Raw genomic sequence first — 16893 nt, forward strand, 5'->3', positions numbered from 1 at the left:
AAAAGATGCGAAACACGTGGCTAAATAATATTCTACTGTGCATTATTTAATAAGAATGTAAACGTTAAAAATGTAGTTCAGTAGTGATGTGTTATTTAAATTCGTCCATTTAATCGAATAATCCTGTTTAGTACGAGTCATATTATGTTTAATCTAAATGATCTATTTGACGCAGACAATTTGCTGCCTCGTAACCGTTCGGAACATTCTGAAAAACAGCCTGTTTCGGGATATTAAAAATGTAATGTCAGATAGCAAAAATATCAGAAAAATCATACTTAGATACAAAGCCTACAAGCGAAGGGTTTCTTTGACTTATGATGGTTTCTCCCAAATGCCAGTTTACCATATGCAGCTGTTAAATATTTTATTTTATATCGTGGGAGATCAAATAGTTAGAGTCAAATGCAGATGCTGAATATGTAGGCTATGTCTTAAGTAGCCTTTAGACCATGTTTAAACAATTATTTCAAAAATGAAATAATCCAAGGAAAATAATTCAAATTCGGCTATTCACCATCTTTTTTTCTTTATTCAGATTAGTAAAGTATTAGTTTAGCATGCGCACAAAATGGAGGACTGGAATGTAACTAGACATTACATTTCTAAAGCTCTGAATCTGATTTTTGTTCAACCAATCAATAGAAAATCCACAACAAACACGAGGATTGCTTGACACAATAGCCAGTTTGTACATTTTGGGTTCCTTTTTTCCAATTAAATTGAAACCCTTCCATTACACTTACATTTCCGTCTCTTTCTTTACCTTTGTACTTTTTCTTTTTCTTTGTCAAATGTCATATAATCTCCCACTGAAGTCCAGTTTATGTCCTTTTTGTCCATGCAGGCATGCAGGCCTGCTCCTGCTGACGCCTTGTACCGAGGATTCCCTCTTCAGGCAAGCCCATCATCGCGTGATTCTCCAACCGGTAAGTCAGATCCTCTCCCGTTGACCGTGGAGTTGCTCAGTTTCCCTTCATGGCCTCTGTGTGGTCCGCCTCTGTCGTCGCCATTGCTATCCCACATATTTGTCACCTGTGGATAAATCAACAGTTGTTTGGTGAATCAGGTTCAAATGTACTGATATATTGGCCTATATATTCCTGCTCGTTCATTTACGCAATTAAGTGCGAGCTCTTGTTTCATGTTTCAGTCTGATGGTTTTATAATCCCCCCCGCATCTGCAGACTCGTATCAATGTAGCCAGCAACTTAACAGCTGAGCCAAGATCATTCAAGTTCAAAAATACTTAAAAATAGTATTGTGTAAATAATATACACATGCAAAACGCAAGCAATTGAATTATAAACAATTATTGGATGTTTTGTCTGAAAATGATCCAGGTAACAATAGCTTCGTCCAGTTGTATTTTGGTTGTACGACCACTGCTCCGTGTACACTGTGCATTGTACCTCCATGTTTGCAGTTAAATTGTAATGTTTGGTATTTAAAAGCATTTTTTAGAGTATGTGCATCAAAAGGTCACTTAGTACCCGTTGTTTGTTGTATACGACTTCCTGTGTATTTTTTCGGCCTCCCCGCTCAGCAAACTAGGACGTTTATTTTTTTTCATTTTAAGATAAATAACATGGTGAATAGAAGCTTTGAGTTGCAGGTGTGGTGGCCTTTTTTCTACCATAAAACGAAAACAAAAACAGCCTCTACTAAAGCTTTGGGCTTATTTCACTAAAGGTTCAAAACTACAGGAGGTTTCTTTGCAAGACACTGAAAGCGCCCATTTAGTCTGCTTTACAGCCCACAGGCCTACCTGACGTGGCAATGTACTTGCAGATCCTCCCCACACTTGATTGTTTACTTGTTGTCTGACAAGGTTTTATGGCACACGGATTGGCCTGTGGATGTCGCTTCTCTTTGAAACCAAATCACTTCACTTCTACTTTCTACTTTCGTAAAAGTCAAAGCTGATTTATTTATTTAATTTGCATATGTTGTTTTTACCAGTGAATCAATTTAATTATTGGATTTGAGCGTGTTGTTTAAGTTACGTGCAAGTGTCTCTTTATTTCTTTATGATAGTATTTGTATCTGCGCCAAGGTACAACAACATAGAAAGAAAGTTAGAAGGAATTAAGCTCTTATTTTGACTAAATTACCTTTAACGCAGTATCCCTAAGTAGAAACACTATCTGTATCCCGGTATGACATTCATGTTATAGTCAAAACTAATTTTGTTAATGTTAATATTTTGATGTTTCCAAAATCTGATCAAAATCTGAAATAAACGAATTAGTGCCTGTGCGTAAAAGCGCAAAAAGTCAACTTACATTTCAACATGAAGGGTTTTAATGTAAACTATTCTCCCGAAAACTACAAGACTCAATGGTTAACTATTTAGTGATCTTTTTCCAGTTAAGTTCAAACCTACGAAATGAAGTACATTAAGGGCCTACGTGTTTCATTATGCACCATTAGTACGTGGTAACGTTCATTAGACTTTTCCTCAGCTTAGAGTTACAGGCTCACACTATCGACTAATCTTGTAACCTTAAGCCTACGTAAATGCAGAAGCAATTAAAGGAACTCCATCCGGGGCACAGAGGGCCCTTTGCTCTCTGAAAAGGACCCTCTCCCTCCCCCGAACTTGAATTCGACCGTACAGACAAAGCTTTGGCTTTGAGGGCTTTTACGCAGAGCCAGACAGCAGTTTGCATGCCCAAAAACAGCACAGGGAGCATGGTCAGAGGATTAGCATAACATCTATCTTTAATAAAAAAAACATTTAACATTACATTATCATTTGGTTTTTAATATGTGTCTATTCTAAGAACACATTTTTTGTTGTTGTATTCATATAGAAATGGGCATATATATTGTACAAAGAAATCTTACCTTATTACTCTACACATGATATCTTTTTATGTGGTTGGAAATCCTCAGCTGCTGACTTTGAGTCCGTGTAGGTGGCGACTTCCTAACACGCTTGGCCTGTTTTGTGGTGTCTGTCTGGCCAGGGAGAAAAAAAGTGCACCAGAATACTATAGCAGCTATAAAAACGCAGGTCTGTGCAGAGCTGCCTTTGGTTTTCCTGGGCATCCTGTGCTCAATTACAGCTTAAAAGCTTCAGGACAAGTCATAGAATTTGTCTGGATTGACTGAGAGGCGGAGCGTGTGGTCGCAAAGACGCTCGAGTTGTTTGTGCCCCTGCAGTTTATCCACATAAAATGGCCTGAAAGCAGGACTGTGACCAGCAGACTGCCTCTTTTGTTTTTCTGTGTTCGTACACATAGGGCGATAGTTGGTGCTTGCACCGTCTTAGAGTGTGTGATATTTTAAGGTTGTGTTTCACAATTGCAATTAGAACCCTCTTGGTTTCTCATGTGCATATCGGACTGTGGGGCCAGGCCAGCCGCGGCGGTTAATCCGAGCTAAGGTCTCTCATTCACAGCACATTAGAGTCAGGTTGCAGCCTCTTCAAATCAAACTCCACGGTGGCCATATAGCAAAGAGCCAGGCAATGTGCTCGGTGACATGTTTACCAAATTAAATTGTAGACATCATTTAATTAATTCAATTAATATTGTGGGTATTTGTTATCCCTATTTGCTTCATTTTCAGTGGAACATAATATTCCAACATGTAATTCCTGTATGTCAATTTATAGGCTCCATATACTTTGGTTATTCACCATGCAGTTTTTTAACTAAATACCGAAGACAATTCTGCTTGTAAAATTCGAGTTTTGACTGTGAAATAGAGCTTCGGATATTTTTAAATCCTGCGCAACATGATCCATTTAGAAAAAAATGTATGCGACTTGGATTTACGCAAATGTGTGTTCAGATGTTTTATGGGAATACATAGAAACAAATAGGGCTTTGATGAAAATTATTATTCATAAAACCATTAAAATGTTGTCTACATTTCTGGAATATGTCTTTTTGCTAAACAACGAACATTTTTATAAATATTGCACTAAAACATAAAGAAATGGCCGTGCGTAAAAGTGGAGCCGAGTCGAGCGTTGCGACTTTTGCAACCATTACATGAGGCAAAACAGAGCAGTAAAACGAGGATAATTTAAAAATAAATAAAAATAAATGTAGTATTCTGAAGGGGTTGTAACATTTGGTTATTCAAGCAGACTGTTTTAATGGATCAAGGAGACGGACTATCAATTATTGAACATTTTTCTCAGTGAACCGCCAGTCTTTTTTGAGAGGTATAGGTTGGATCCTTCTGTTGTTTATCACAAGTACACAACAAAGTTACAATACTAAAATGTAGTTGTAAATCTGAACGTTACCATTCAAAATACGTGTTTAATGGAGGTCGTACAGGACAAAACAATTCAATTGTCTAGGCTCATGTTACATTTGAACCCTTTATTCGTGTTCTGTTCACTAAACATTTCAAGAAGATATCGTGTATTTATTTTTGTCAGAATTTCAGTTTGTTCTTTGTTATATTGCTACTAACACAAGGCTGTTGCCAGTTGAAACATTAGCCGCTACTTTGAACATGACCCTGATAACCAAATGCCCACTAGGCCAAATGCTATGTTGTAAAACCACCAAATGATGATGACTAAGAGGTTTCTAAAAGCAGACATTAAGATAAGATGGTTGTCTCCTTCCTCCAGTCCAGGTCCATGTTATCAAAGCACTTTAATGCTGGTTTAGTTAATGTCAGTGTCAACTAGGAATGCGACACTTTATCTTGCAGAATACTTTTTGTTTTTCTCTCGTGTTCATCATTTATATAGCAGAGCTAAAACGCTTAAATTACGCACACATTTTTTCTGAGCAGACTGTGTGGAAAGCACAACAAATCTAGAAATGCACAATAAATCTGGGGTATTTAAATTTGCTTTGATTTTAAATACCTCTGTTGTGTTTTAAAAAACATCATTACATTTTAGTTTTCTCTAATTCTGACGTAGCATATTAAGGAATTCATTTTTAAGCCCACATACCGATAAACCACCAATGTCAAGCATTAGGACACACAGTCACGTCTCTCACACTCCTACACTCCACACACACTCTTTCTTTTTCCTTCACGTGCACGCTCACACGCAGGCACGCACACACTTATACACAGCCTGAAAATCTGTCAATTTCTGCCGCGTGGTCACGTGACCTCCTCCTCCGTAGAGTGGATGGAGATGGCTCTCCACGTCAGCCTACGTCTCCAAATGTCTGCTTAGCGAACCTGCTTCAAAGAGGCAGGAGGCACGGGGCTTCAGAGCCATGTTCAGGGCGGCTATAGAGGAATCAAAGCCCAACATAGAGTTATAGCAGAGGGTGAACTACGATGATGGATTTTGAAGAAAGAGTCCCCGTCGGATCGAACATGTATTTGCCCAGCTGCACTTATTACGTGTCGGCGGGGGCTGATTTCTCCGGTCTTCCCTCGTTTTTATCCCAAAACCCGTCCACCCGCCCCATGACATACTCCTACTCCTCTAACCTGCCGCAGGTCCAGCCCGTCAGAGAGGTGACGTTCAGGGACTATGCAGCCATTGAAGCGTCCGGAAAATGGCCACACCGGGGGAACTTGCCCCATGGCTACCCCACCGCGGAAGACATGGTGCACCGGGACTGTATTTCGGCTCAGACAGCCGTCGTAGGGGACATGTTTGGTAAAAACAGTCCCGCAGCCTCTGCCGCGGCGTACCACCACCACCACCATCACCACCATACGGGTGCCGGATCCGCTGCCACCAATTTCTACGGGAACGTGGGCAGAAATGGTGTGCTGCCACAAGTCTTCGACCAGTTTTATGAAACCGCGTACGGGAATGCGTCGGAAAGCTCCTCCACAAATGGCTACACAGGAGATAAACAAGCGACCAAGCAACCGAGCTCTGCCCCGGAGGACGCACAGTCGTGCCGGGACACCGAGACGAAGGAGACGCGGGAGGAGACGAGCAGCCCGGAGTTATCTTCCGGCAACAATGAGGGGAAATCCAGCAGCAGCAGTACGTATTAAAGTCAGCGCCTTGGTTATGAGAGAAAGTTTGCAATCTTGCGCGCTGCTGTTAACATTTTTATATGCTGTTTTATAAGCATATAAGGTTTATAGAGGGCCTGTAGACCCCCCACCCCCCAACAAAACTTTGTTATAAACTGCAGGATCACGCGTTTGGAATTGAAATTGGCCGTGAAAGAAATCAGTTTGGTGATTTTCCTACAACACCTCTTGACGTTTACAAAAATCACTTAGTTATGAATGTGAATTGTTACACAGACCTGCGTTAATTCCGTGTATTATTAACGTGCTTGTTTCACGGTTTGTAAGCGTTAAAAGAGCACTTGCATGTAATGAGGGCTGTGCCTGGTATAAAGTTAAGCATACTTTTGTGTGAAAGCCATCATAGAGTGTGTTCCAATATGTACATTTTCCCCTTTATATTTTCTATAAAACTAATATTTTGGTATAAACTAGCTAATAAAACGCGTTGCATGTATTTGAAGGTGAGCTTGTTGTTTTCATTTGGTAGGAAAGGTCAAAGCCCAAGTGTATAGTATAACAAACCAATATTAATGGCTTGGTAGTCTTTACAGTGTAATATAATATAACAATAAATTACAGTTGAATGGGGAAATATGCTTTTTAATGCTTTATGTAGGAAATCCGTGCATGCTTAATCTTGCAACATCCAGGGTTTAACAATCTTTTTGTAACATTGTGGCTAATATGACATTTTTATTTTTTTGACCGGTACACCTTTCTTTTTGTGCCTTCCAGGTGGACAGAGGACCCGCAAGAAAAGATGCCCTTATTCCAAATATCAGATCAGAGAACTTGAGAGAGAATTCTTTTTCAGTGTGTACATTAACAAGGAGAAACGGCTGCAACTGTCGCGCATGCTCAACCTCACCGACAGACAAGTGAAGATTTGGTTTCAGAACCGTCGTATGAAGGAGAAGAAACTGAACAGAGATAGATTACAATATTATACGTCTAATCCTCTGCTTTAGGGATCAACACAACACCGCCACAGCGTCCACAGCCCTCTGCCGTGGGACTGCCATGCGTTACCAGAGCGCCTGACTCCGGCTGTGACTCAGTGAACATTGTGTCCCACAATGGCCGCGACAGCAGCAACATTGCTCAGTGGTTAATTTCAAGTTCGAGGACAACAGTATCCTGCGATCTGAATGACCTAAAAACTGAGCATGAATTAAGTCAATCGGTGGACTTTGATTTCGCTCTGAAGACTGTTTGGAGGAAAATGAAGAAAATGATTGTTGTCCTCGCCAAGACTGTGCTTGCGAGGGCTCATGTTAATATTATTGTGACTCACAGACGCCTTGTTTATTTTCCTTTCACGCGGGCGGAAATGCAGTCACTAATTGACTGACTCAGTGTATTTTGTAATCAAAAGATTTGCTAAACTTTCTTTCTGTTTTTAAAATCAGAAAAGTGGGATTGAGGATGTTGGCGACTCTGTGACTTTGATAACTGAATCTATATTGGTGTGACCAAATAATGAATCCGAATGGATGAGAATGTAATGTGTTATTGTTTTGTGTGCTTATTTATTGTGTGGCCACTCGTTTACTATTTCCTTTATTGTCACGGCTAATTAAGTGAAAGTCCCTTATTACAAGCAGACTATTGTGATTACGTGTCGAGTCTGGGCTGACTTCAAAAGGAGCTTTTTTCGTCTCTGCTGTAGACTGCAGAGTTAGGGCTATAAGTATATATATTTTGCGTACCTTTCAACACCCAAATCCATGTTGTCCTTTTTGATTTTTGGAGACTATCAATCAAGAATTGATGTTGCAGACCAAAACCAGAGAGATAAGCTTGCCAGCTGGATCCTTGTGGAGTTGCGCTGAGGTCACGCCCAACATATGCACACAGGTATATATGCAGCGGGCCTCTTCAGTCTTATATTGATACGCATAACAAAATCTTTTTCCACGACTCGTGATCCTTTGGTAGGCTACTTGCAGTCAAATGCAAAAAAAAAAATGCTACATTTTTAAGTGTGCTATAAGGGCAAGGCTGGTCAGGGTCATCGCATTGAATCAATTGCTTGATATGCCCAAACTATTGTGTATTATACTATATTTCCAAATAAAAAACAAAATGAAAAGATCATTGAAAAAAATAAATGTGCGTTGTATTTGTTCTGTTTGTCCCCCTAGCGTGTCCAATTTTTTTTAGATATGAACATTTGGTGAGTAAAATTAGGCATATGTGAAACATTTTACGCACGCAATAACAACAGAATTACCTCTCGCTTGCAACATATTAAAGTCAAGTGACTTTATATGTTGCAAACAATTCAAAACAAGTGAAATGGAGCAAATCTGTGCTCACATGCAAAATGTGAACCGTTCAACCAGGAACACACACAATGTAAATTATTTTAGTAAGTAAGTAACATATTTATTAATTAAGTTAAGTATTGAAAAATGCTATTAAATTACTGTAAATATTTAATGATAGACTAGTTACTAACTAGTTAATTATAGTATCGATCAAATAAAAGTAAATAGTTTAAAAAGCAAGGACTTTCATGTGTTTTCACATTGTTGTGCTGTTGTTTTTCAACTATTTTGAAACATGTCTCGGACCTTTATGAAATGTATAAGATATTTACAACGTTTGCATACCTAAAATACATCTTTGCTAGCAATGTTGATATCTTATATATCCATTATTATTTATCACAAGAACATTTATGTTGCCAAACATTCAGTATTTAGCTACTTATATCGTGTTGTTTTATTAGCTCCACACTCTTGCTCTCTCTGTAGTAGTGTGTGTATGTGTTTGTGTGTGTGTGTGCAAACTGTCATTTCGCTGATTGGCTTTGGAAACACTGTTCCAACAGCAGTCTCCTTTGGCGAGGGTCGCTATATTTGCTGTTGTTATCACTGTGTTTATGGGCGCTAGCCGCAGCGCATTGGCGTTCATATATGACAGTCAAAAGGGCCATAAACGCGGGGAGAGAGGCTGAAGTTTATGGTTGCCTCTCTCTGCCATAGTCCGGCCTTGCCTCGCGCATCCTTTACTGCGCGCTGGAATTCCGTCCCTAATTACGGGACATCCTCCCCGTTGCCGCAGCAACGCTGCCATAAAACCCGTCTGAGAGTCTGGGGCATTTGTACAATTGGAGTGCAGTGCAATAAACCGTCTGAGACCCAAGGTTATTAACTGTGTAACCAAGGAGGCGAGAGCAACGACAGTGAGAGGACGGATAGGAAAAGCTTCTGCTTGCTCGCTACATCGACTTCAGTTGGTAGGCTTTTCCCCCTCGTGTGCTTTATCCACCTCGAGTCAGTTAGGTGCTGCTCTTGGGATTAGACAGACCTCCACCACCGGGCGGCGCTATTGGGACCAATGTCATGGCCGTGGATCTTTTCGTCTCCAAACTCACCTCGAATGCAAGCAGGTAAACGTATTTGTCACCCTTAAACAGCTTAAACAGTTTGCTCCGTTAGGGAAACCTTTTTATATGTTCATCCCTTAGAAAAATATTCTTGCATAAGAAGTTAGTTTAAGTTAGGAGCCGTTTGTATTTAGTTTCCACATTTCTGGTGCTCACTGGGCCGTGCCGTGGAGAAAGTCTTCCTGGGGGCCCTAATAAGGCAACACATATGTGCCATGCCTTCTGCTGCATGTGCTATTCATTTAGCTGAGCTTGAGCTTTTTAATGGTTGAAGTATAACATGGCCGGCATGTACCTGGAGAGGTCTGCAACTAACAGTCTAACCACAAATGTTTTGGATTTGGAGAGAGGACTGCCTTAATTATTAATAATAATAATACAAAAGTGATACAGTTGGTACGTTAACGGCACAGCAGTAAGCATCTGGTGCTGGCTACAAAACAAATGAATAAATTGTTGAAATTCTTCTCAAGCTAATGCAGCTCATCTTAAATCAGAGCATCTCTCTTGTATTGCTCCTTCCTCTTCAAAGGTTCCGCTAACAACATTTAGCGTCCTCCCAAATCACAGTATTCCCTCTACGTGCCAAGTAGGCTATATGAAAAGTGCTTTTAACAGAAACGATTTGATTATGATAAGGCAGCAATCGCGTCTCCTTTTCCTTCCTGTCATTGATACAGAGCTGAGGCTATTCGGTGTCAGTGCGAGTGGCTATTCTAAACTTTGATGCGTGCGGACCTAGTCTCGTTCTCCTTTGTCTCTCGTGAAAAATAAATGCTTCCGCTGGATGTAATAAAACGCCGCATTATTGTTCATAACTGCACTCGGGACGAACATGATACGACTCAAACGGCCTCTCCGGCCACTATTATATGGGCCGGATCAAAGCCAGTGGTCAGAGTAAACTGTGTTGAGGATATAATAGCCGGGCAGCTGTGAAAATGAAGATTTAATAGCTACAATTAATAACTGTAACACGAAGATATCGATAGGCCCCCCTACCAGTACAACACCATGAAGTGAATGCAGGCCAACATAATGTAACATGGGCACACATAATTAATGGATGTATTTAGTTTCCTTAGTGGCTCATATGTCCTACAAGCAACAGGACACTACAGGGACGAGAAAACATGCTGCTTTAAACCTAGTTATGTTAGTTAGTTTGTAGTAGGTTAACATTGTATTGGTTTTTTAAAATGTTTCTGGGGGACTTTGCTATACAGGCACAAACGTTTGGCGCACGGCCTTTCTTGCTAAAGCTCCCCACTGAACATACTAATTACATTATATATTTCTACAGCATATCACTCTGCTTTAAAATAAAGCATTGTATTATGTTTCGTATACACATAAATAACCTTCAATCATGTTATAGTAATTTAAATAATTTGAAGTATGTGAGATTTGAGCAGGAGCGATTGACAAATGTCCACCATCGACGCGCTAAAAACCTAAGCCAGTGTACATCAGTGAGCTGTCATTGACGGAGCGTTTGAAAACCTAAATGGGCTCAATTTATGAATTTCCCCTCAATCTTTCTCATTTCAGTACAACAGGCTGGATACGAACCCAGGGGGTTAGCGGCCACCTGGGCCTGGTAATGGCAAAGCTGGCCGAGATTAACTTCAACCTGGAGAGAGAATAGAGTGCACATGGCCAAGGACACTAGGAGATGGAAGGAGAGTTTTATTGTGGCTCTTATTGCCCCAAATTGGACCGACAGGATGACTTGTATGTCTGCTTTCCTTTCGCACATTGTGCCTGCTCCCCGTACAACACCGTGATCAATACGTTGAGAGTTTAACAAGTCAAATGCTTATACTGTGCTCATTTTAGATTGTTTTTAATTGAACATGTTGTAGGCTGCCGCAGTATTTATTTGCATTTCTTATAATCATCTTTGTGCAGACAGCCTTTGAACGAAGGTGATTGTTTTACCTTTTCTGTCCCATGCGTAATGACTTTGGGTGCAGATAAACTCATTTTCATATCCGAAATGACTGAAAACACACATAAATACAACCATTATTAATGCAAATTTTGTTAACAAATAGTTTTATAAAAAAATACCTCTTTGTTTTATTTTGAGACATTAAATAACGAATATTCAACCAGAGAGAAAACCAGTGACGAGCTCTAATAAAAAACGTTACTGTGTATAGGTTTTAAATGATATTTTAATAAATAGATGTTTACAATGTGAAGAAACTCCTTTAACATTTAGGAAACTATCTGTTTTGTAAACCTTTTTTTCGTCAAATTATTTTAGTTCTTGATGACGTTGTTTACGCACGGGCATAGCGTTCCTCATCTTAATGAATTACACATAAATAAATATAAGTCCAGCATTTTAAATCAAAAAATGTTATGTTTGATGTAAAGGGGATTTTTTTTTGATGGATTACAACAAGGCAGTTCAAGGATGTACATTTGATATTGAATAATTCCGAGTCCTCTTGTGTGTAACAAAACATAAACGAAAATCTAAAGAGAAGAACAAAGAATGTCTGATATTACTCTTCTTTTCTTCAGGCTACATTAACACCTTTGCTTTTAGTGCGGAAAAGCAGGCTGTCCTAAGGCCAGAGGATGCACCATATAAAACCGCTTTTTGCCAAGTCATTTAGCTTAAGGCGAATTCTACCTACAGTTAAAACATTTTATTACCTTTAAGTCCCATTGCTTTGTTGTCGTTTGTGGCTTCTGCAGTGCCATACTTGATTTGCAATCTTAGGGCCATATCTACCTCATGTAAGGAAGTATTTTTTTAGAGCGTCTTTAACAAAAGGAGATGGTAATATTATTATAATGTTGTGTTCCACGACTCCTACTTGAGGTAAATTAAATCTGAAACGCTGATACTGCGTTGCACCTATTTCAGCTGTGTGGTACATTTTGATTTGAATATAGGACAGGAGCAATCAGCTTCAGACATCAGTCAGTGATCTTTTGATGGGATTTCAAAACTTGTTTAAAGAATGTATTAAAGAAATGCATGTTTTTCCCCCCCTTTACAGCTATGCAGTTGTTAAACTTTGCATCATGTTGGACCTCGCCCCCGGTAATGGTGGTGCATTAAGGCGAGGTGAGGGAAAACACTGATTGCTCTGCTGCCTCCTTTCTCTGCCTCAGCTCCAAGATAGATATCACTCCGGCAGCTACGTAGCCTCTGAGTGGGAGGGACTGCCCATCTTCCAGCATTTCCATTGGTTTTACATTCTGCACGGCAGAAAGGGGGGTGCCTCTAATCATATCCAGCATGTTTTGCACAAGAAATGTCAGCCAGAAAGGGCTATCTTCTTCCTTCGCCAAAATACACCACAATAATGTCATGTTCGGACAGCCCGTCAGGAAATGCGTTTTTAGTGGATTCTCTGATCAGTGGCCGCAATGAAAGCGCCGGAGGTCACTATGGGAGCGCGGTGTGCGTGCCTCACAGCACTGCTACCGAAATGCCTTACGGACTTCACAACTATGGATACTTCCCAGGTATGGGTAAGCGAAGCGAAGTGGGTCCTCCAAACATGGTTTCCGCCTCTGGCCCATACATGCCCAGCATGGAGATGTGGATGGACGCGCAGAGGTCATGTCGAATGGACCAAGAGCACCCGGTGGGTCCCCAGGTCGCGCCCTGCTCATTCCCGCAGAATATTAAGGAGGAGAGCACCTACTGCCTGTATGAGCAGCCAAAGTGTCCTAAAGCCTCCACCGCGGAAGATCTCACTTATTCGAGGTTAACAACAGCTGGCCTAGGTTCGAGTTCTTGTACAGTTACCGATGGCGGGGGCTCAGTGCCTGTGCCGGGCTACTTCCGCTTGTCTCAGACGCACGCACATTCTCATAAACTTTACAACACTAACGGCCCCCAGCCGAACCCTTCCCATTCTCATTTTGGCCTACACCCCATTGCTCCCGCTCGCTTCAACACGCCACCAACCTCGACTTCTGCTCCAGCCACGGCGCAGGAGGGGAGGAACACCGAGGAGCCCGTGTCCTCGGGAAAAGCAGACCTGCAGCCTCACGCGGCACCGGGAAGCGACGAGGCACGCGAGTCCTCAGATGCAGAAGCCTCCTCAGCCGACGAGACAGAAGAGCATGACAAAGAGGCCACCAAAGGTAATCACAGTTCATCATAGGTGTGGCCCTGTTCTGTTGTTTTGTTTGCATACAGCGCAGGTAGAGAGAGGCTTTTTTTAAAGGCACCTGTGAAGTTCTATTTCACTGGTTAGACTTGCAGTGATGCATCAACTCACGTTCATGGTAACTCTGCATGTATTTATAGTCACCAAGTCTTTGTTCTCTAAGTTGTAGTGGTATCAATATGATGTATATACGTATGTGTATGAATAAACCCAGAAGGATTATGCGTAAAATTGAAAAAGCAAGTTAAAGGGCTAAGCTTAGTTTGTTTCGATTAAAAAGTCCAACAGAGGTATTAACGATTTTATGATAATTTGTCTCAATACATACATGCATAACATATAGGTTTTACATGTATATCAATTACAATTTACCTAAACTGAACCAGTATTTCGTTTGAGTACTGCGTAAAATGCAGGCTAGTCAGTCGTTATATTCATGTACAGGCCATTTGATATTGTCTGTGCCATAATGCCTTTTTAATATTTCACTTTCTATGTCACAAAACACTCTTTTTAAATGAACGATTTGTGTAAAATACTACTTTCAAACATGTGCAATATGATGAATCTAACAGAGCAACCATACTTTACGCGTAAACTACACTTATACACTCATACAGACACACACATAAAGGACGCAAATGTTACGCTATTGTGTGTGTGTGTGTGTGTGTGTGTGTGTGTGTGTGTGTGTGTGTGTGTGTGTGTGTGTGTGTGTGTGTGTGTGTGTGTGTGTGTGTGTGTGTGTGACACAACCATAAACACAAACACAGATTCACACAATAGCTTTATTGGTATGCCAAGCAATTTATAAAACGATTTCCATATTACCTATTATATGCAGGTGTCACCCACGCAGGCTCTATATCGTTTCACACACACACACACACACACACACACACACACACACACACACACACACACACACACACACACACACACACACACACACACACACACACACACAGTCCCCCATGTTGCAGTGCGTAAAACCATGTATCTGCCATTTTCTTTAGGAGACGCAAAAATTCATAGCACGGCCAACTGGCTGACAGCAAAAAGTGGCAGGAAGAAACGCTGTCCATACACCAAGCATCAGACTCTGGAGCTGGAGAAGGAGTTCCTCTTCAACATGTACCTGACCCGAGAGCGCCGCCTAGAGATCAGTAAAGGCGTCCACCTGACGGACAGACAGGTTAAAATCTGGTTCCAGAACCGCAGGATGAAACTGAAGAAAATGACGCGGGAAAACAGGATCCGGGAGCTCACATCCAACTACGGATTTTCATGATGAACAAGGTGATCAAATTTAAATAGAAGATGTTTGGTGAAATCAATGATACCCTCCCTCCTCCAGCACCCCCACACCCTTCCTCACCACTCTGTCCACCTAAGACTAATTTCACTGTGAGGTACTGCTTTCTTTTATTTCCAGACACACTTAAAGTCGATGCATCGTCCTCTGTGCGTTATATTGAGAATAAGAAATTTGGGGAAAAATTGAATGTAGAGTTTTATTTGATTGCTTTCTGATATTGTGTTTTTGTATCATCTACCTGTTTCTGTCCCTTCTGTCGTATGGTTGGATAGTGTCGTCAGTGGAGTTAAATTAACGCAATTTAAAAACATTGTGCACTTGAAGGTGGCTTAAATGTTCCACTTTTTCCCAAACTGCTGGCAAATACTCGTAAATGTATTCAAACAAATATTAATTTGTTTTTATTTTAATTTGAATTGCATGATATTACATTTTCCTATACATTTATTTTGTAGTTATTCAATCACTCTGGAATATAACACCCATGTAACACAAGGGAAGAAGAAGAATTCACCTGTGATCATTAGATGTAGTCCACCATGGTATAGGCCTATTCTATGTACGAGCTAAATGTATGAGTCGGATCTTTAATCACGTTGAGGACGTTTACACGAAAAAGGTGTGCAAAGTGAAATAGGAATGTTTCTATTGTATATTTCTGTGTACATATTGTGTTTTTTGTGTAGTGCTTAATAAATTATCAGCTCGCATAGAAGAGTAGCTGCCTGTATTTTTGTATTTATATCTCTAAAGGCAAAGTCTACAGAATCAGAAAAAACATCCTGTTTGAAATGCAAAACCCCAAATAACTTGGCCTCCATCAATGGGGACACACTGTGAACCAGCTGACAAATGTAGATGCTAATGTAATGGCCATCGGAAATAATTAAGATATTAGGCTATAAGCCGTCTAGCTGCATGCTCAGCCGGCTATTGTAGAGTTTTATGACTGGCTGGTATATGAGGTTTCTCCCTCTCCTCTAAGAGCTGCTTCAGTCGTGGGAGAGCCTTTCAGACGGAGAGGAGGCCTGGCTCTCAGCTAGAAATCTTAACTGTAGCCTACTCATACAATGGATAAAACATAACCTGCGGCTTTAATTTGGGAATACTGGGATTAACCTTTCGAGGATCGGGTAAGTCCATTTATCATTGCGAATGTGTTCATTTTTAGCCTTGTTGCACCGGCTTTACGATAGTGTTTACAAACAGATGTACTTTCTTAATGCAGACGATGTTTTGGACACTTGATGACGGGACCGACGAACACGGTGCATTATGAATTGGCTGATTGTGTTTCACTTGAGGCCCGGATCGACTGTCGAGTGGTTTAGGTAGTTTCATGTTGTTGGGGTCCATTTCTAACTCTGCAACATGAAACTGTCTTAATTGCCCCAGTTCCACTCTTCGAAACCAAAAGGAAAGCAATTCAGGGACATACAGATGATCGGGTTTGATGAAAATTGTGGAGAAGTATTTTGGAATCATGTTCTAAACCCCACTAGTTTATAAACCGGGGAGTGGTGACTGGCTGTTGTGTATGTTCTTAACCTGTCTCCTGTAATGTTTTCCTTAGACTTCTTTACTTGGGTTTCGTCGTTAAAATAAGCCTATGAGGCCATGTGTGCTGGATTTAAAATGTGATCAAAGCTGAACTGCAGTATGCGTCGTGGATTTGGGATTAAGGGTAAAGCCGTGAGTGTTTTCCGTGAGTAGTAGTGACGCAGACACGCCAGACAAGGCCTCGGTTACGACCACTGCAGTGGAGGGGAAGGGGAAGGTGAATGGGGCAACAGCGACCTCCGTGGGCAGTGAGACCGGATGCTTCCGCTGCGCAATAGTATCTCAGACAAAAGGAGGGGAAGGGCTTTATGGCGATATTTAGATCCGCCAGACAGGCTGTTATCTCCAGAGGCAAAAGAAGTGAATAGCCCCTGTGGTAAACTGGGTGAAAAAACACCCTGATTTAGGTTTACAGCCTGGGAGCCATTGGCGTATTTTCCTCCTCTGAAGGTGTTTGTCTATTCTAAGTTTTAGTGCACAAATAGGCGCACAGCCGCTCC

General features: G+C 41.0%; 2 protein-coding genes and 1 long non-coding RNA gene across 3 annotated transcripts in view; 2 read left to right on the forward strand and 1 right to left on the reverse strand.

The window, feature by feature from the left end:
- Positions 1-507: 507 nt before the first annotated feature.
- Positions 508-13513, reverse strand: LOC104941132 (uncharacterized). Its single transcript, XR_797862.1, has 2 exons — positions 13311-13513; positions 508-1035 (listed from the first exon to the last, which is right to left on the reverse strand). It is a non-coding gene; the product is annotated as an uncharacterized lncRNA (long non-coding RNA).
- hoxa11a (homeobox A11a) lies at positions 4544-8079 on the forward strand. The gene is made up of 2 exons (XM_010766182.1): positions 4544-5941; positions 6712-8079. Exons 1-2 carry the CDS (start codon positions 5275-5277, stop codon positions 6942-6944), a joined length of 900 nt encoding a protein of 299 aa, XP_010764484.1. The 5' UTR covers positions 4544-5274; the 3' UTR covers positions 6945-8079.
- The window catches only part of LOC104941130 (homeobox protein Hox-A10), a 5752-nt gene continuing 1269 nt past the window's right edge, over positions 12411-16893 (forward strand). The window contains exons 1-2 of the mRNA XM_010766181.1: positions 12411-13489; positions 14532-16893. The exon at positions 14532-16893 is cut by the window's right edge and continues 1269 nt beyond it. Of these exons, the coding sequence (XP_010764483.1) occupies positions 12649-13489; positions 14532-14806 (1116 nt within the window). The 5' untranslated portion in view covers positions 12411-12648 and the 3' untranslated portion in view covers positions 14807-16893. The remainder of the gene's footprint in view (positions 13490-14531) is intronic.

This window comes from Notothenia coriiceps, unplaced genomic scaffold (genome assembly GCF_000735185.1).
Source record: "Notothenia coriiceps isolate Sejong01 unplaced genomic scaffold, NC01 NC01_scaffold00003191, whole genome shotgun sequence".
Lineage (NCBI taxonomy): Eukaryota > Metazoa > Chordata > Actinopteri > Perciformes > Nototheniidae > Notothenia > Notothenia coriiceps.